Raw genomic sequence first — 19,938 nt, 5'->3', positions numbered from 1 at the left:
TACGAGAAACTCATTTCCCATATGCGTTGTCATAATACTTAATATTGTCTTCATGTGAATTCATTTTGCTTCTACAACAAATCAAATTAAATCCGTAAAAAGTTGAGGTTCCATAACTAATTCTGTTTGAGGTAAACTAGTCAATGAGAGAAAAATATTTAATCTCTAATCAATATGTTTATATAATTTTCCCCTACTGTGATGTCTCTTTTCAGTTGCAAAGAGGATTATTCTGCAGCTAAAATATTTATCATGTGAATGTTAATCTCTTCATTATTAACAGAATAAACAATCAAAATGTATGTCTTTGGATTTCTTTTTAATTTACTTAAAACTTTACATTTTGTTCAGATGAGAGCTTACTTTGATGCCTTCAAGGTAAAATCCTAACTCTTTGTACAGTGGTCAGCAATTTATCATAGTATCATAGAATAGTTTGGGTTGGAAGGGACCTTTGAAGATCATCTGGTTCAACCCCCCTGCCATGGGCAGGGACATCTTTCACTAGATCAAGTTGCTCAAAGCCCCATCCAACCTGGCCTTGAACACTTCCAATTGTAACTTTCACATAAGAAAAAAAACAAAACAAAACAAAAAAAAAACCAAAAAAAAACCCAAAAGTGGCTTGAATACTATCCATTGAGTAAACTCGCAACAACAATGTATAACCATATTTCTAGAGTGTTATACAAAATTATATTACTGATTTTTAAATGGCTCATATTCATTGTGAAAATGGCAAGTTAAGCATCAAAACTTAAATGTTTACGAATAGTCTTCATAAAGATGTTGCCCATCTTTTAGCTTTGCATCAGTTGTTCTTCCTGCCATTAAAACTCAAAAACCACAGAACTAAAAATAAAACAGGAGAAAAGAAAAAACTAGTAAGGTACACATCTATTCCAAGGCACTATGACAACTCTCCAGGAGTAAAAATTGCAAGCATAGATATGCTATATTAGCGTTAGAGCAGCTTTCACTCCATTATAAGAACTATGCAGCATGTTTAAACTACTTGAAGCAGCTACATACTAAGTCAAAGCCACACACTAAATTAATCTACACAATTATATCCAATTGCAGATACACCACTTGAACAAAGAGGCATTTAGTAATTACAGCCCCTACTAAATGCTGGATTAACAATATACTTTTCTTCAAACTGAAGACTACCTGTTTTTCTTAAAAATATCACTTTAACACACAAGTCAGCTTAACATACTAGACTACCAGTATTCTGCATACTTTCCACATAACCAAAAAAAATTCTTTTCACTTCCAGTAACAAAAATATCCAAGAATTCACCCTTTCCTGTCGTCTTTGTAAAAGCTCAATCCCACTTCCAGCACATGTTAGAAGATCCATCACTTTCCACAGCTACATTTCCTGTTATTCCAGATAATGTACTATACTCTAGGCCAGATGAAGTTAGCCATGGACTTCTGCAAAACTCTCAATGTTTACCTCAATAAACTCATTTTTAATATTGCAAAGTTATCAAAGGAGTTACCAAAAGCCAGCCACTGCAAACAAAACTAATCAAAGAAGCTCTCACCTTCTCTCATTCTACATTTCTGGTTTGGAACTTATACATACAAAATGAATGCAAAAAAACCCTCATCTGTCCTAACTTAAATTAGCATATACATTATCCAGAAATTATTTTATATTTTTGTATTGTCATTGTATAGATTATTTAAAGTAAATTGATTAATATTTACCTGTACTTTGAATTAATGTTATAATAACCTATTTTAGAAGTAAACTTTTCACCGGAAGATTTTTTTTCTTAAATAACCCATGCAAACCCATGCAACCACCATCATGACCACGGCCTAATAAATGCTGATAGTAATTCTGTCTATCCACATCCATCACATTGTTTACCTTGCCCCACTACTTTCAGTGCTAGAACATGTGTGACACTCATTCTGTTCCTCTCCCTCCTAATACCACCATCCCTACGTAATTAACAGAAATCTGCACACCCACCATCCCCCAGACTGATCCACTGTTTGTTAAAAGCAAAATAACTTCCCTAAATGGACATGGTCTATATCAAATTTATTGTACATTTACTTTTGCATGAACAATACCATGCTGATAGTTTCTATTGTATGGACATGCAAGATTCTTCTGTAATCAGACGATTAAGAAATCCACAAATCTTGACAAGAAAATTACTTAGACAGTAAGTCCTTTTCCTCCGGGATGACCAGCAATGCAACAGCGGGCTGTTCATTTCTATCTATAAATAAAGCATTTCTTTAATCTAAGAAAAATATTAAGATGATGTTACGCAAACTCATACCTAATAAGTAGTCACTAAAAGGGCAGACTGCCAATGTTAACAAGAAAATCTAATTTACTTGCAAGGTATAAAGATTTGTCAAGAATATTAACATAAAAGCTTTCGTGGAAGAACAAGTGCAAAAATGGAAGCACTCTAATCTTCATTCTACAAAAAACTGACCTACTTAGATAAATCACAAGAGCTGCCCTTGAACTAATACAGGAAAAAAAACACAACTGCTGATACGCTACAACATCAAATTGTAGGAATTGTTTTTCTCCTTTTTTTAAGCCCAAGGTAAGGAATGTATTAACTACTATAAATGAAGGGTTAAACCAACTTAAAGACAGTCCTGCTAAAGACAGCAATTGTAAAACGTCTTAGAAGCAGTACACAGACATCCCTATCAAACATAGGAATTTTCTCAAATCCATTTTAGCAGTATAGCGTCTCCAAGATAAGATTTTTACTTCATTTGGTAACATAGTTTGAAAAGGTACAGCATACCTCTCAATCGATTTTAAAAACTGCATCTTAAAAAGCAAAATTATTAATCACTTGGGAACTTGCAAGTGTCCCTGCAGACACAGAAGTTCCCTGGGAAAGTTAACTGGCAGAGAGTTCTCTGACAAAAAAAACCCAAACCAACCAAACAAACCCCCCCACTCCAGGAGTCTTAATGTAGTACAGTTAAGATTCCAAAAAGTTATCCAAGATTCCCACACAACTAAATTCACCCAGGCAAGAAAACAGGTCTGTAACTGTCAAAGTCTCCTTGAATGTGATTATCTTTTGCTACAAAAGACATTGATACATCAGTTGATAGGCCTGGTTTTCACACAGTAAATAAAAATTGGACCATAAAATATTCACACCCTTTGAATAACAAAATATTGTTTAAGTAAGAGCATGTGGCCCATGCGTAAAGAACAAACAGGTACTCCTATCACAGGAGATTCTAAAAATTTTTTCCCATTTGTCTCTAACCTACAAGAAATGGGGACAAGGTTACTAAAACAGTCTACACAATACATTGGCACGTGGAAAAAAAACCAACACATTTCTGTCTTCACTACACAAGTGACAGTAATTTAATATTAGAGTGTCCGTCCCCCCCCAGTGCCGTCAGACAGTATGTCTTAGCACCTAACAAACCAAGGAATTTTCAGTCACAATTGGGTTTCCAGTATCTCCAAGGATGGAGACTGCAAAACCTTCCTGAGCAACCAACATATTCCAGTGTTCAACCACCCTCACAAGTTTCTTTTCTTATGTCTACATAGAATTTCCTGTATTTCAGTTTGTGCCCGTTGCCCTTCATTCTGTCACTGGGTACCAGTGCGAAGAGTCTGGCTCTGTCGCTATTGCCCTCACCACCTCCAAAATCAGGTATTTATACCCATTGATAAGACACCCCCAAGCTTTTTCTCCAGGCTATACAATCCCAGCTCCCTCAGCCTCTCCTTGCACAACAAATGCTCCAACCCTTTAATCATGTTCATGATCCTTCACTTGACTCCCTCCAGTATGTCCATGTCTCTTTTGCACTGGGGTGCCCAGGACTGGACACAGGACTCCAGGTGTGGTGTCACCAGTGCTGAATAGAGAGGGATAATCCTCTCCCTTGACCCACTGGCAATGCTCTGCATAACACAGCCTGGGATGCTGCTGTATGATGTCTTTCCTGCAAGGGTGCATTGCTGTCCAATGTCCAACTTCTTGTCCACCACGACTCCCAAGTTCTTTTTTGCAAAACTGCTTTCCAGCTGATCAGTCCCCTGGCTGTACTGATGGAGTTACTCCTTCACAGGTGCAGAGCTGTGGAAACGGCACTTTTTGTCCCCTTATTTTTCAAAGTTCAGGACAAAAGAGGACATTAAATATTTTCCAGATCTGGCCCTTGTTTCAACTGCCATCGAGAAGCAATGCTCTCTCAAGGCCTAACACTACCCCTACTGATAAAAAAAGTTAATCTACAATGGGAAAAAAAAAAAAAAAAGTCTCTCCAAGGCTTGTACACAGTGGAATTCTGAAAGACTTGACATAAAACTGTAAATACTTTTTGTGATATACAAACCAGTAACACTAACAGACCACTATGGAGCAATAATCAACGTATGAGCTTTAGGCAGTCACAGCAAAATTAGAGAAAAAAACCCAAAGATAAAATATATGTCTATATTGAAGAAAGAAGTGAGCTACTTTAAAAAAAACAAAAATAATTAGAAGACTAAGCAATAAATCTCAACAACTCTTATTACATGCACTTCCATTTTCATTTGTAGAGAACTACTCAGAATTACCTACATGCCTTTATAGGTCGTTTACACTGAACAAAACCTCAAACATATCTCGTGTAATATTATCCAACGCTACAGGCTTGGGGAAGAATGGCTGGAGAGCTGTCCGGTGGAAAAGGACCTGGGGGTGTTGGTCGACAGCCGGCTGAACATGAGCCAGCAGTGTGCCCAGGTGGCCAAGGCCAATAGTACCCCAGCTTGTATCAGAAATAATGTGGCCAGCAGGAGCAGGGCAGGGATGGTCCCCCTGTGCTGGGCACTGGTGAGGCCGCCCCTCGAATGCTGTGCTCAGCGCTGGGCCCCGCACCCCAAGGCGGCCATGGAGGGGCTGGAGCGTGGCCAGAGCAGGGCAGCGAGGCTGGGGCAGGGGCTGGAGCACAAGGCTGGGGAGGAGCGGCTGGGGGAGCTGGGGGGGCTCAGCCTGGAGAAGAGGAGGCTGAGGGGAGCCCTCATCGCTCTCTGCAACTGCCTGAAAGGAGGCTGGAGCCGGGGGAGTCGGTCTCTTCTTCCAAGGAACAAGCGATAGGACTAGAGGAAATGCCCTCAAGTTGAGACAGGGAAGGTTTAGGTTGGATATCAGGAAAAATTTCTTCACTGAAAGGGCAGTCAGGCACTGGCACAGGCTGCCCAGGGAAGGGGTTGAGTCCCCATCCCTGGGAGTATTTAAAAGCCGGGGAGATGTGGTGCTTAGGGACATGGTTTAGTGGTGGACTGGGCAGTGATAGGTTAACAGTTGGACTTGATGATCTTAAGGGTCTTTTTTAACCTAAACGATTCTATGATCTAAATATAATATTATAGATTTTATTCATAATAACATATAATAAGCTCATATAATCATTATATCAGGAGTAGACTGAGTATATGGACAAGATACTCCAATACACGTTTTTTTTTAGGTTCACTAGCTATAAATCGAAAGCTCATGTTGTTATCAATACTCCAAAATCAGAGCAACAAATTTCCATGAGGTGGCAGGTTATCACATTAGCAGAAATTGATTAGCTTTAGAGGGACTGGACTGACCTGCTGAAGTGGAATCTCATGATAAAAAAAAGAGGCAAATTAGGGGGCTTAGCCACCCTAGGGACATGAACTTACTTTATTATAGAAATTAAACATATGTAGAGAGTCATCACTAAGGAACTGACACAGAGAAAGTTCAAGTTTCTCAATATTCTCCTACTGAAATAATTAACAGGATTTAAAAAGTGGAAAATAATATAAAATTCAAAACACAGCCTTAACATTTAGGAAGCATTTACCTTATTTCATTTATTTGTCTAACGACCTCTTCTTGAGTTTTCACAACTGTCTCAATCTCTTGCTGGGAAACCTGGCAGGGAGTGGGGGAGGGAGAGAAAAAGATCAACATATCTTGGAAAAAGCAAATTGATCATGCTGCTGAAATTAGGCTGAGCTACCAATCACGGTGGGTTTGTTTTTTTTTTTTTTTTTATTTACCTGTCCTTGTTGACCTGGAAAACCAGCTCCTCTTTTAGCAATCTCATCTGTGACTGCAGAGACGTATCTCCTCTGCTCATCCAGAATCATGTCCAATTGTCTATTAAGCTGTTTGATTTCAAGATGAATTCGATTCTGCCCCTCAAAGATTTGCCTCAGTTCACGATCGCTTACAGTTTCAAAGAGATCATCCGCTGATAAGGAAAAAGCACAGGTAGTTCTTACATATATGCATTCCTCGTAAGTTGCATTGTATCATTTCCCTTGCACCCTTAAAGTTTCCACTGGATATACTTTTCTCCCATAATTTTATACATTTGGCGTTTGTTTATCACCATTGCCATGGCAAAGGCTACCCAAATGGGATCAGAACAACTGAACAGAGACAACCACACATTCAAACCGAGACTCCATCTTAGACTTCCTATTTCAATACTTGGGTAATGTACAACATAAAATAGAAACAGGATGCTGTTGTTATTAGGAGGCAGCTATGTTTGCATAAGCTAGCATTGTATTACCAACGAGCTTTCAGAAGATATTTGCAGGTATTAAATAACAGCTACTTTTTAGAAAAAGTAAGCTTTAAAAAGTAGCTTGAAATAGAGAAGTGACTGCACATTTTGAGCGAGTTCCTCCGCAGCTTCGACAACATCAGAAAGAAGAAAGTCCAAAAGACTCTGTGGCAAAAAGATTATTTCTTATCAGTGGAAGGCTGGACAATATTTCAAAAACACAGATAAAGTTAAAATGGTGTAGGACCTTTAGAACAGTCATAACTTATCACTGTCTAAAAAAAAGATGACAACCTGAAATTTCAGGTCTAGATGCCTGAAGTACATCCCTGATATGTGTGCGTTCAAATACAGCTAATTCAATCCACAAAACTAAGAAATAGACTGGCTTCCATTATATTTTCAAATAAGCAGATTCTTTTTTGTTCAGCTCTAAAAAAAAATTTTTAAAAAACTCAACCCAGCGAACAAACAAAACTCCCACCATGCTCCATAGCAGAACAAAGTCAAAGCACTTTGGCTAAACATTCAAAAAAGTGGGCAAGAGTCATAATTATAATTTTCCTAAATTAACTATCATTTGAAATCAGTGGAAAAATGCTGTTCAGTCTGAAATATCTTTAAACCAATGCTTGCTGAGAGCTGCAGATGAGTGGTATTGATAGTGGAAAGGGCAATTCTGCCTTACCCAGTCAAATTTCTTATCAATAACTTAAAATGTAAGTAAAGGCCACAGTTTTTAACAACATCAAGCTGGAAATTTGGTTATTAGTCAACCCAAATACCAACACTGAATGCCTGCTAATGTTGTGGTGCTGAAATTGACAGAACTCAACACACATCCAATATTAGCCAAGCATTAAAAAGCTTTTCCAAGTAAGCACATGTTCCAGCACATCCACTAGCCCATCTTTAATAACCATCCATAAAACAAGATGGGAAAAAAAAAAATGTTTGTTATGAATGTGCAGAAACAGACCAAAAAGATGACCTCTCAAATATATTTTCAAATAACCAAAAAGGCCATGCTTCCTTAATCATCACTTTACAGAGGGATCCATGACCTTCTCTCCCTTCTACTGTTCCATACAGATTCTCATCGTTCCCATCATGTTTCCGTTCGTTTTGTTCTCAAGCCAGGCATCACAAAAGGGACTTTATAAGGGACTTTATATTTCAGAAAATACTTTACAAACAAAAGATGGAAGATTCTTAAATAAAGTAAATAACATCAGTAGGAGCTTAGTAAGATCAGTCAGAGTATCAGGCCCTAGTTTTGAATATCCGAGAAAGCAAACTTTTCCTTGACAACTGAAAAATTGCTTAAATAACTTGCCTGGCTGTCCTTGCACATCAGGATGTTCCTTTTGAAATTCTTCTTTCTTTTTATCCAATTCTTGTTGAAAGTGTTCAAACTCTTCTTGATACTTCTCTTTATCTTTTTGAGGAATTTCTGCATCTGGTGTTGGCTTTAAAACATTATCAAAGGGGGGGGGAGACGACACACACACAGGGGGAGAGAAGTTTTTTTCATGTTCTCTACCACTCCTATACAACTTAATCTCCAGCAAGGCTGTTCAGATTTCAGATTTGAAGACATAACACAATTAGTGGAGCACATTAATATATTAAGTTGAAGTGAGAAACCAGACATTCCTATGGAGACCCACAGCTTTCTCCTGATACATGCGTACTTTCTGTGATTAAAAAGAAATCAAGTTTTACAAGGATAGATGCTGTTACTTCTAGTGTTCTAGAGGTATAGGAAGTTGAAAGCAAGAACAGATTATTTGTCCACTTTCCAAACAAAGTGTACTTTTTAGTTTGTTTTCTCTGCATGTTTTGATCTAACATCAGGATTTTTGTTGATTCAGTGTTGCTTCAAGAATTCTGGTCTTGAAAATGTTAATTAAAATATTACCGAAACATTACAGTATTAGTCTAATTTTTCTAAAACAGATGACAGTACAGCTACCTGCCAAAACCCTGAAACAGGGATGCCAAATATGACTTCAGAGGAAATGCCATAATCTGGTGCTACATATAAAACATATACAATAACATACTTTACTAATTATGCATAAAGATGCTTACTAGTTCCTTCCCAGGCTCAGTCAACTGGAAGGTCAGAAAAGACAGGACATCGTGATCATCTGTATTCAACAAACAAAAGAAAAAACCACTGTTAATTGCTACTGCTACACATTACAAATCCTGGTATTTCCCAAGTCAACCTTGCACTTGCAAAGGATCTTCAGGCAACAGCATCCTCCCAAAGTCCTCCCAAGAGTTTATGCAGTGGGAAATGAGACTGCACATTGTCTTTGTCAGGACAAATTGAAAGTCCTTCTGCTCTAGCCAGGAAAAGGCCTAAGCATATAAGTAATTTGGGAATGGGAGAGGACGAATTACATTATCATGGTCAAAAAGTGGTATAATGGATCAACACTATCAGTAAAAAACAAAACAAAAAACCACCACACACTCTTGCAAACCCTGCAAGGCCCCACACAATTTGTCACAATTTCTAACATTTGCTACCTGCAAGTCCCCCTGTTGCTGCAGATATTCCAAAATATCCTTGTGATGGCAACACCATATCTTCCACTTTCACACAAAATTCATAGTCTTCTTTATCCGGAGTGAAGCCATTGTTAATTAATACCTAAAAGGATAAACGCTTGCAATTTTTACCACATAAAGCTATTTGTGTTAATTGCTTTGTCAGTTTACAGTAATGGTAACAAATACAACTTATCAGGTAATTCAGCAGCTGATACTAGAAACGAAAACCTATTTCTTTTCTGAAAGACACTTTTTACAAAGAAATGCATAAGCTTTCTATTTTAAAAAGGAAGAAAAGGCCTGATTCAAAGTTCAGCATGAACAAAATTCAACATTTTCTATTCATCACCTAAGAGGACATACCACATAGAATTCAGACACACATAAAAATTTATTCATTTCAGTTATAAGAAGCAGCAAGACAAATTAGTGCATGGAAAGGAACACATGGGGGGAAGGGATACCATCAGGAGAGATCAAGGTAAGCCAAGGGATGGCATGGCACCACCCGAGGATGCTAATGGGAGCATTTACGCTGTTCCAGGGAGCACTGAGGGCTTAGGAGCACATCTGAAATGCTTGTACACCAACACACACAGTAAAAGAAACAAAACAGGACGAACTGGAAGCATTGGTCCGTTCCCAGAGCTATGATGTCACTGGTATCAGTGAGACTTGGTCAAATGAGTCCCACAACTGGAGTGCTGGGATGGAGGGCTATAGGCTGTTGAGGAGAGATAGGCAGGGCAGGCAAGGTGGAGGCGTCGCACTGTATGTAAGGGAGAGGTTTGACTGTACAGCCCTTACAGTTAGAGATGATGTGGTTGAGAGCCTCTGGGTGAGGATTAGGGGGATGGAAAACAAAGCAGATGTCGTTGTGGGCATCCACTATTGATCACCCAGCCAGGATGACAGCACTGATGAGTTATTATCTCTGGATGAGTTATTATCTCTCGATCAGTAGTCCTTGTCTTTATGGGAGATTTCAACTTTCCAGACATCAACTGGGAGTACCATACTGCTGTGACAAGCAAGTCTGGGAAATTCCTGAAGATGGAGATAATTTCTCAGCACAAGTACTCAGTGAGCCAACTAGGAAAGATTTCCTCCTAGATGTGTTTGTGAATAGAGGAGGACTCATGGGAGGTGTGATGGTAGGTGGCTGTTTTGGCCACAGTGATCACAAAATGGTAGATTTAAACATTTTTGGTGTAATGAGGAAAAAAAGGTCAGCAGAGTTGTTACCCTGGATTTCAAGAAAGCAAACTTTAAGCTAGTTACCAGAGTTCCCTGAGAAACTGCTTTTGAGGGCTTAGGGGTCCATGAGTGTTGGTCAGTTTTTAAGAACCACCTTTTTAGGAGAACCTTGCATAGGAGCAGGCAACCTCATTGTGTCAAAAGTCAAGCAACCAGGACAGACAACCAGCTTGGCTGAACAGGGAACTCCTCTTGGAACTCAAGAGGAAAAAGAACTGTGTGATCTCTGGAAGCAAGGTCAGGCTTCACAGGAAGATTACAGAGCTGTGGTTCACGTATGCAGGGAGAAGACACAAAAGGCCAAAGCTCAACAAGAGCTGAAACCAGCCAGTGTTGTGTCTGACAACAAAAAAGGCTTTTTTAAGTATGTTAATAGCAAGAGGAGGTCCAAGGAAAACATTGGACCAACACTTGTTGAAGATGGTCACCTGACAAATAGGGATGAAGAAAAGACGGAGGCATTCAACTCTTTTCTTGCCTTAGTCTGTACTAATACTGATAGACCTTGGGCTGCCCAGTTGTCTGAGCTGGAGGACCACAGCTGTGGGAGCAGTGACTTCCCATTTGTGGACACTGAAGTTATAAGGGACCAGCTCTATCAGCTGAACGTTCACAAGTCCATGGGCCCGGATGGGATTCATCCCAGAGTACTGAAGGAGCTAGTGGACATTACAGCAGGACCCCTCTCAATCATCTACCAAAGGTCTTGGGAGTCTGGGGAGGTCCCCACTGACTGGAAGCTAGCCAACATTATTCCAATTTACAAGAGCATGAGGGAAGATCCAGGAAACTATGGACCTGTTAGTCTAACCTCAGTGCCTGGAAAAATGATGGAGAAGGTCATACTGGGTGCTACTGAAAGGCATCTAAAGAACAATGCAATCATCACACACAGTCAACATGGGTTCACGAAGGGAAAGCCCTGTCTAACTAATTTGATATCCTACCATAAGGTCATCCACCTAGTAGATGAACGGAAGATGGTGGATGTAGTTCTTCTGGATTTCAGTAAGGCTTTTGATACTGTCCCTCACAGCATCCTCCTGAACAAGCTGTCCAACTGTGAGACGAGCAGGTTCACAGCGCACTGGGTGAAGAACTGCCTGAATGGCAGGGCTCAAAGGGCTGCAGTGAATGCGGCTACATCCGGCTGGCAACCAGTCACCAGTGGCGTTCCTCAGGGCTCAATCCTAGGGCCAGTGCCATTCAACATTTTTATCAATGATCTGCATGCAGCAGTTGAACGCGCCCTTAGTAAGTTTGCTGACGATGCTAAACCAGGAGGTGCCATTGACCCAAGGGACAAGAGGCCTTGCAGAGGGACCTAGATAGATTGGAGCACTGGGCAATCATCAATGGCATGAAATTAGACAAGAACAAATGTTGGATTCTGCACCTGGGACGAAGTAATGCTGGACACAAGTATAAATTGGGAAAGGAGTGGCTGGAGAGCAGCCCTGGAGAAAGGGATCTGGGGGTGCTGGTTGACAGTAGGCTCGATACGAGTCAGCAGTGTGCCCTGGCAGCCAAGAGGGCAAACCGCATCCTGGGGTGCATTAAACATAGTATAACCAGCCAGTCAAGAGAGGTGATTATCCCACTGTATTTAGTGTTGGTGCAGCCTCACCCTGAGTACTGTGCGCCCCACAATTTTAAAAAGGATGTTCAGGTACTTGAATGTGTACTTGAATGCCAAGAAGGGCAACAAAGCTGGTGACAGGGCTGGAAGGTATGTCCTCTGAGGAGCAGCCGAGGACTCCAGGTTTGCCTTGTTTGGAGAAAAGGAGGATGAGGGGCGACCTCATGGCTCTCTGCAGCTTCCTGAGGAGGGGACATGGGGAGGGAGGTGCTGATCTCTTCTTCCTGGGATTCAGTGATAGGACGTGGGGGAATGGTTCAAAGCTGCACCAGGGGAGGTTTAGACTGGACATGAAGCATTTCTTTACCAAGAGTGTGGTCAAACACTGGAACAGGCTTCTAGAGAGGTGGTCGATGCCCCATGGCTGTCAGTGTTTAAGAGGCATTTGGACAATGCCTTCAATAATATGTTTTAACATTTGGTCAGGCCTGAAGTGGCCAAGCGGTTGGACTAGATGATCGTTGTAGGTCCCTTCCAAATGGAATTATCCTATTCCATTATAAAACTGATCATGGCGTAATAATATCACCTCTGGTTCAAGAAATCTCTAACTCAGGGATCATTAAAGGACAGTCTATCAAAAGTACACATCCCGATAAGGTTCTGGGCAACACAAATTTTTGGTCTGATCTAGAAGGGTCATCCCTTACTGTTCTTAGGTTGATTCTAAGCTTAGAGAGATTCTCTCTTCCTCCACAGATGCATTTGCAGAACTGCTAAGATTAGCAGCAACATTTGGACCAGAGGAGTTCCTAGATAAGGCATCAGGGACCAGTCACATTCAAAAAGAGAGCAGCCTTGGAGTCTGAAATTTAATTTTCATTCAAGAGTAACAGACAGCTTTTACTATTACAACACAGTACAAGGTCCACCCTCTTTTAGGTGCATTCATGTTTACTTTTAGAGAAACTTTTACTACAAAATGACAGCTGCGTGTTTTATGGCTAATACCGACGAGTAGCACCTTTTCAGAAGAAATCAGAAGCCAAGAAACACACACTTCATAGCTGTTGCAACCTGACACCACATTAGTATCTTTCTCTCCTTCTTGAGAAGGAATTCACAGTCATCTGAATAGTATTTAAGAAGTCTTGAAGACTCCCTTATACCAGTAGTTTTCTATTGCCTTTAATCTTCAAAGCCTCACTATTTGTTGGAGGTGGGAAGCCTGAAGTAGCAAATTGAAATCTACTGTCAAAGAGCGAGCTTCGGTTTTTTAGTGACGTTTCAAGAACCTCTCACAATCAGCTACAAAACACTCCGCAGCTCTCAGATCAGCTTGAGAAATACCGTTCAAATTAAGGAGCTGCTCAACCACTTGGAAGCTGAGGAACAGATGGTGGCTTTGGAACACCTCTACAGGCAAGTCAAACGCAACAGAAGGGTCTGAGCACATAAGAGTACGTTAGCATGACTGACTCCTAAGTAATATCAGAAAAATCAGCAGTACCTGCTGAGTCAGCTCAGGAAACTACACATGCACTAATGTAGCTAAAAGAACTTGTCTAGCGCTTGAACATACTGCACCTCCTTTCAACTTCTGCTACCGAGATCAACATTTTCAAGAATACTGGAATTAACATATGGCCTCTTTGGGTGTTCAAATAGTTGCAACAATCTCACACTTAAAAAGCTAAGAAATATGAGTAATTATGTTATTTCAGAGTACTTACAGTCAATGTTTTTTGGTAGTATGTTATCTTTACTCGAACAGGGTAGGGCTTGTTACGGAAGTCCCTCTGACAGGATGCCAATGCTTGCGTGGAACCATCACTATGCAAGAAGACAACTTGCATAAAACTATATCTTATGATTTATCAGCTAAGACAAAAAAGCATCAATGTATCACTAAGCAACATCATGATAGTTTTTCAATACGCAAGTTTTTCAAAAGCTGTCACACAACTGTACTGAGCTTTTCTGAAGTCTGGGATCAACAGTACTAGGTGCTTTACACAGGACACAACATAGACAGAATGCAGTAATGGGGAAATCCATTTGCTTCTACGATATATTCCTGCACCAGTGAACTGAGATGGAAATAAGCTATAGTCCGGACTGCACCAACTAAGCTAGACACCTCTCTTGTCAGAGAGTCCAAAAAGATGTCGATTGTGCTGTTGACAATAAACAATCAGAAATCAAAATTAAACCAATTAATTTAATAGCAGGCAATTAGCTTTCAGTTAGTCACTTTTGTCAGTTATTAGCTGTGTGTGGACGATATCCATCAGTAATGAATAGGTAAAAAGTCTGTACCTCCGTTTATCTGAGTTTACCCATCCCAAAGGACATATTCCATTTAAATATCAATCAGTTGCCAATTTCTGTGTTGTTACTGCCAAAACAGTGTTTTAACAAACAGAAAACTTCAAATATAAAGGAAACAACAAAGTTTCATATGAAAGAAACCTTTATGTTTCTCAAAGAGTTTCATGCAAGATTTCATCATTCAAAAGCAAACATTTGTCATTAACACTGAAAATAAACTTACTTCTGATGGTCATACAGAAGTTTTCCATTGTTGCCTACAACAATCACTCCAGGATTGTTTTTCTAGAAAAAGAAATAGCAAACAAATAGAACAGTTTAATTCGAAGTGAAACATAGGCTATCAGGGATGTTACTTTTCTGCAATAAAGCACCTAGAGTCACTACACTACAGATACACCACAGGTGTTTTTATTCTTTCTGTACTTCAGGATTACATAAGCAAAATGACTGAGTAGCACTGTGTCATGCTGCATGCTTTGCAAGAGACTGCTACATTCTTTGCATAGTTAGGGGTAAAAAAACACCACACAAATTAAGTTCCTGGATATACTACCAATTACCATCATTTCACATACACAGAAATATAAAAGCCACAGATAGGAGAAATTCATATGTAGCGAAGACAGAGATTTTAAAACTAACAGATGACTTCGTACATCCAACTTTGGCTACATAACACTGGGAAAAACATCCAAACAGATACTATGTTGACATCCTACTACTCGTCACAGTCATTAGAAAAACCTCAGGAGCTATCTGTCAGAGACTAAACAAACTATTGAACACAGCCCCGGTTATTTAAATTGCTAGGGGACGAGAACAAGCTAAAACGATAATGGCAGAACAGATTTACAGTGCTATTCTGGTTGCCTCCAGGAGTTTATGAAGTGAACTCCAGTTTTTACAAGAACACAAGATTTCAGCGTTAATCTTCCCTCCCCCTTCAACATTTCAATGCACCATCTCCTAAAGTGTACTGGTTTTGGCTGGGATAGAGTTAAATTTCTTCATAGTAGCTTGTATGGGGCTATGTTTTTGATTTATGATGAGAACAGTGTTGATAACACAGTGATGTTTTAGTTATTGCTTACACAGCCTCAAGGCCTTTTCTGCTTCTCACAGTCACCCACCAGCGAGCAGGCTGGGGGGCACAAGGAGTTCTGAGGGGACACAGCCGGGACAGCTGACCCCAGCTGACCAAAGGATATCCCAGATCATATGGCATCACGCTCAGCAATAAAAGCTGGGGGAAGGAGGAAAGGGGGACATTCAGAGTTATGGCATTTGTCTTCCCAAGTCATTGCTATGCATGATGGAGCCCTGCTTGCCTGGAGATGGCTGAACACCTGCCTGCTGATGGGAAGGAGTGAATGAATTCCTTGGTTTGCTTTGCTTGCATGCGCAGCTTTTGCTTTACCTATTAAACTGTCTTTATGTCAACCCATGAGTTTTCTCACTTCTACCCTTCTGATTCTCTCCCCCATCCCAACATGGGGGAGTGAGCAAGCAACTGTGTGATGCTTAGCTGCCTACTGGGATTAAACCATAACATAAAGGAATATACTGTCCCACTAGACAGATTACCAGCTCTTAAGAAAAGAAAACAAGACTCAGATTTCAAGAATTCACAAAATAATGTCCTTCTCGATTCACAGTGGTGGGGTAGGGTGGTCCTTTGTCTTAAAAAAAATAAAAACAAACAGCACTACAACCAAACTATCTGTTTCGTTTCCTTCACCACACAGCTTGTGACAACAAAACAGTACACTAGTATACAGAAAAACACCAGTGTTTCTACTTCTCAGCAATGGAGTTTGGTCAGCTTAATTGCTTCAACATCAGTATTACCAGCTCAGTACCACTGGAATACTTTAATGTCATCTTCTTACTGTTTATTTCACTTTAACGACAGTAATATTGAATTAGTTCATGCATACTTGCATATATTCTGCACAAAGTGTGTACAAACAGTTAAATTTCAAAGCACACATGAATGCAACCCAAGGCTAATCTGTTTTAGAGTACAGTAGACAGCTACTAACAAAAGTATTCAATGCTAATGGTCGATGGGCAGTCCAGTTTCTGCTGGGGATTTTGTCTGGATGCAAGCACACAGAAGAACTTGAAAGATAGTGGGGAATAACTTCTCAATTTTTTTGTCTCCAAAGGTCAGGAGGAAGATGTGCTGTAAGCTCTTGCGACATTTAGTGTGGCTCTTACAATTTCAGGTGTTCAGAGCTATGAAATTTATTTCTCTTTTTAAAAAGATCGTCACTACTTCCACAGAGAAATAAAAATTCAACTCTAGTATAACCTACAGCCTTAGAAGGAGGAGAAAAAAGGCTTTGCAGTTTTTAAATCAAGGTGCTTTGAGTTGGCAGTACTAGATGAAGTCGACTTCTGGATGCTAGCATATTAGGCTGAGGAACAGTTACAGCACAACATCTTCCAGTGAACACACTAAAACAGCACCAAGAACAATTTCTCCATACTGGGAATGAAGAAAGTAACAGGTTGTCATTAAAAACAGTCTTACAAACTCCAGTATTTAAGACATGTCAGACCAATAACGGCATGACAAAGACTTTTGTTTTGACTAGAAGTGACACATCATCACTTTCTAAAAAAAGGGTTTCACACCACAAAGTTCTGGCAAACACTGTTGTGCACGTGCAATTTTTGATAGATGGCATCTTCAGCCAGCTAAACTACACCAGTGTCCATATTCATGCCAGAAGTCAGAAAAAAAAGGGGGGGAAAAAAAAGGATTTAAAAGTTCTTAAGAAGTTGAACAATACTCTAATTCTATGTCTTGTCTTTGAAGATCAGAAACATAAACGTCACCTTCAGTCTTTCAACTTTTATACATGATGAAGTTTGCTGTGTATCAAAGGCCATCTGTAGGAAAAAAAACTTGTACACGTACAAAAATATATCTAAAACATCTAAAAGCAAGCCAAAGTAGTGCAGGAAAAGCAAAAGAAGCAAAGCAGACCTACTATGCATTGTTAAAGTTTCCCAGGATCATTCTGGACTGGAAAACTGGAAATTCAAAACAGCAACTGTCACCCGCATCTGGTACAGAATTCTTGCTGCCAAACTACTCAAGGCAGATTTGTTGCAAGAAAAAGAGCACCTCTGAAGGGAGACATAGAAATTTGTGTTTCCACAGTGTCATATTGTGGTACAATACGCCTCTTCCGAAGCACACATATTGAGATATATCAACATTTCAAACTGTGCGTGGACATTCCAAATTTTAGCTTGTACATACGGACATGGCATTTTCCTTCCAAACCTAACACATGAACCAATGTTCAGTGGAGATTCATTGTGTGTTATGCTTCAATTTTCAAGCTTAAAAAGAAAAAAATGTGTGAAAGTCTAGTAAAAAAATCTATAAGGGGAACTTGACTATTTTAATTCATCCCTTTGAAGTGAAGGGGGAGAGAGTAGGAAAATAACATTCTATTTTTTTCCACAAAGTTATATGTACAAAACAGGCAGGAAATTAGTTAATAATCTTTGCTAGAAGAGTTTGCTTCTGACTAACCTTTCCATCATTGTCAAACGAATCAAAGAAAATTCCAACACCATTCCATTTATCAGCTGCCCCAAAAACAGGACCTTCCAAGCCTTGCTCTTCTGTAAACCAGATGGCCTATTACAGGAAGCACATAAGAGTCATAAGTCAAGAGTCACCATTTAAAGCACAACTATTTTTTTTTTCAGTTAGATCAAATTCTTAATACCAATCCATCAGCTCCAATGCGGCCTCTTCCTGTAACTCGAAAGGTCACTTCGACTTCCCAATATTCAAATACTGACTTGTTTTTTGTCCACACTGATCCTCTTTGGCTTTTCAAAGATGTTGTTATACGAATCTGATCTGCACTTGGTATGGCATCTAGAAAGGAAAGGAACCAACACTGAGTATATGGAAGAAAAAGTATTGCAAGTGCTTAACCAGCCAATTAACAAATCCTCTAAATTCACAAAGTTTTCTGGTCTCCTCAACTAGAGAACAGTTTTCAAGATAACTTTTTAGCAGAGTACTCAACCTCTTGATAGGGGAAGGAGAAAACCAAACCCCCACACCTCTACTTTCAACAATTTGATTACTAGTGCCTTACAGCAGACTTAATCACCTTCCATTTGGGACCACAACACACAACTAAAATAGAACACTGGTCTTGCTGTTAAGGTAAGTACTAAATTTAATTAAAAGTCAGGTTTAGGTTTCTGCTGTATCCCACATGACTTTTCACAAATCACGGATTTCTGTTCTGCTTTTTAAAAACAGATGTTCTAATTTTCTGGCTTAATAGTTTAAAAGAATAGGCATATATTTAGAGAGACAGATTCATTCACTTGTATTAAATAACATTTATTTTTGTGATTATCTGTCTAAAAAAAATCTCATCTACAGATAGTTTCCTTCATGTCACTTGTAGCATAATGTCAAACAAGAGTCAAAAATTAACACTCGTGAATTAACCAAAATAAACTAAAGTCTGTCAAAAAATAAAAACACAGCAGAAGTTACTGCAGAGGAACTATATTAAGGTAGACCCTTACGTACAGTAAATATCAATACATCTCTCGAGGCGGGGGGGACTTACAGCAGACTAGATGCCTACCATCAAATCCTTAACCCGTACTGCAGAAGACACGTAAACCGCATAAACTACATTCAATAAAGTCGCATTTTGCCAAGGCACAGCTTCCACCTCAGGCTTCCGTAACGTGCAGCTCCCGGGGACTGCCCGCCGCGCAGGAGCGCCGGGGCCGCCTCAGGCGCGCCGCAGAGGCGGGAGGCCGACGCGAGGCGACATCACCACGACGAAGAGCTCGGCGCCGCCCGCAGCCCCCTCCTCACGGCAACAGCGCTACGCAGCGCGCGCAAGGCCGCAGGGAACCTCGCGCGGGCGTCACGGAGGCGGGGAGCACCCGCACGCGCTCTGCCGCCGCCGGTCCCTCTCCCCTCTCCCCGTGGAGCCACGTGGAAGCCGGCGGGCACGGCCCCGGGGGCGCTCCCGGCCCGCCCCGCCCGCCGCAGGGCTCCGCCGAGGGGGGCGGCCGCCGCGGGGGGCCGGGGCGGCGCGGGCGGCCGGTGCGGCTCCTCTCCCTTTCGGCAGCTGCCGGCCGCAAGCGCTCCCGCCGCTTTCACCCGGTGCCCTGACGGCCCCCGGCACCCAGCCGAGGCTGACCGGTCCCGCCGGCCCCGGCCACCGTCGCCGCGCCCCTCAGCTCCCCGGCCACGGCCTGTGGCGGCCCCTTCCCGCACCTTTTCCTCCGGTAACAAGGATTACGCGCCCCCCGCGGGGCCGGCCGCAGCTGCCCGCACGGCAGGACCACGGCGCGGCCCGGCCCCCCTCGCACGGCGGCGCCGCCGCCCCCCGCCCGCACTTACTGCCCGTGTGCACCCAGAACGGCACCGTCCCATCCGCCTGCACCAGGTGCGGCCCCTTGAAGCTGTACTTGTACTCAAAGCGGCGGTGCGGCATAGCCGCCGCCGAGCCTTCCGCCGCCACCGCCTGCCCGAGGGCGAGCGGCAGGCGGCCGAGGGCGAGCAGGGCAGCGGCAAGGAGGGCCGCCGCCGGGCCACCCCGCTGCGCGCGCGCCGCCAT

At 41.4% G+C, this 19,938-nt stretch overlaps 1 protein-coding gene across 1 annotated transcript in view; it reads right to left on the bottom strand.

Annotated features, from left to right (window-relative positions):
• The window catches only part of LOC309602657 (protein ERGIC-53-like), a gene marked incomplete at its 5' end in the record, with an annotated part of 23,199 nt that extends 3,261 nt beyond the window's left edge, over positions 1-19,938 (bottom strand). Inside the window, 10 exons of the mRNA XM_082336418.1 lie at positions 5,860-5,930; positions 6,059-6,252; positions 7,910-8,042; positions 8,668-8,726; positions 9,115-9,238; positions 13,708-13,807; positions 14,529-14,590; positions 17,862-17,969; positions 18,061-18,215; positions 19,722-19,938. Of these exons, the coding sequence (XP_082192544.1) occupies positions 5,860-5,930; positions 6,059-6,252; positions 7,910-8,042; positions 8,668-8,726; positions 9,115-9,238; positions 13,708-13,807; positions 14,529-14,590; positions 17,862-17,969; positions 18,061-18,215; positions 19,722-19,938 (1,223 nt within the window). The remainder of the gene's footprint in view (positions 1-5,859; positions 5,931-6,058; positions 6,253-7,909; positions 8,043-8,667; positions 8,727-9,114; positions 9,239-13,707; positions 13,808-14,528; positions 14,591-17,861; positions 17,970-18,060; positions 18,216-19,721) is intronic.

The sequence above is a fragment of the Platalea leucorodia genome (genome assembly GCF_965183815.1).
Source record: "Platalea leucorodia genome assembly, chromosome: Z".
Lineage (NCBI taxonomy): Eukaryota > Metazoa > Chordata > Aves > Pelecaniformes > Threskiornithidae > Platalea > Platalea leucorodia.
This window is presented reverse-complemented; position numbering and strand designations above follow the sequence as displayed.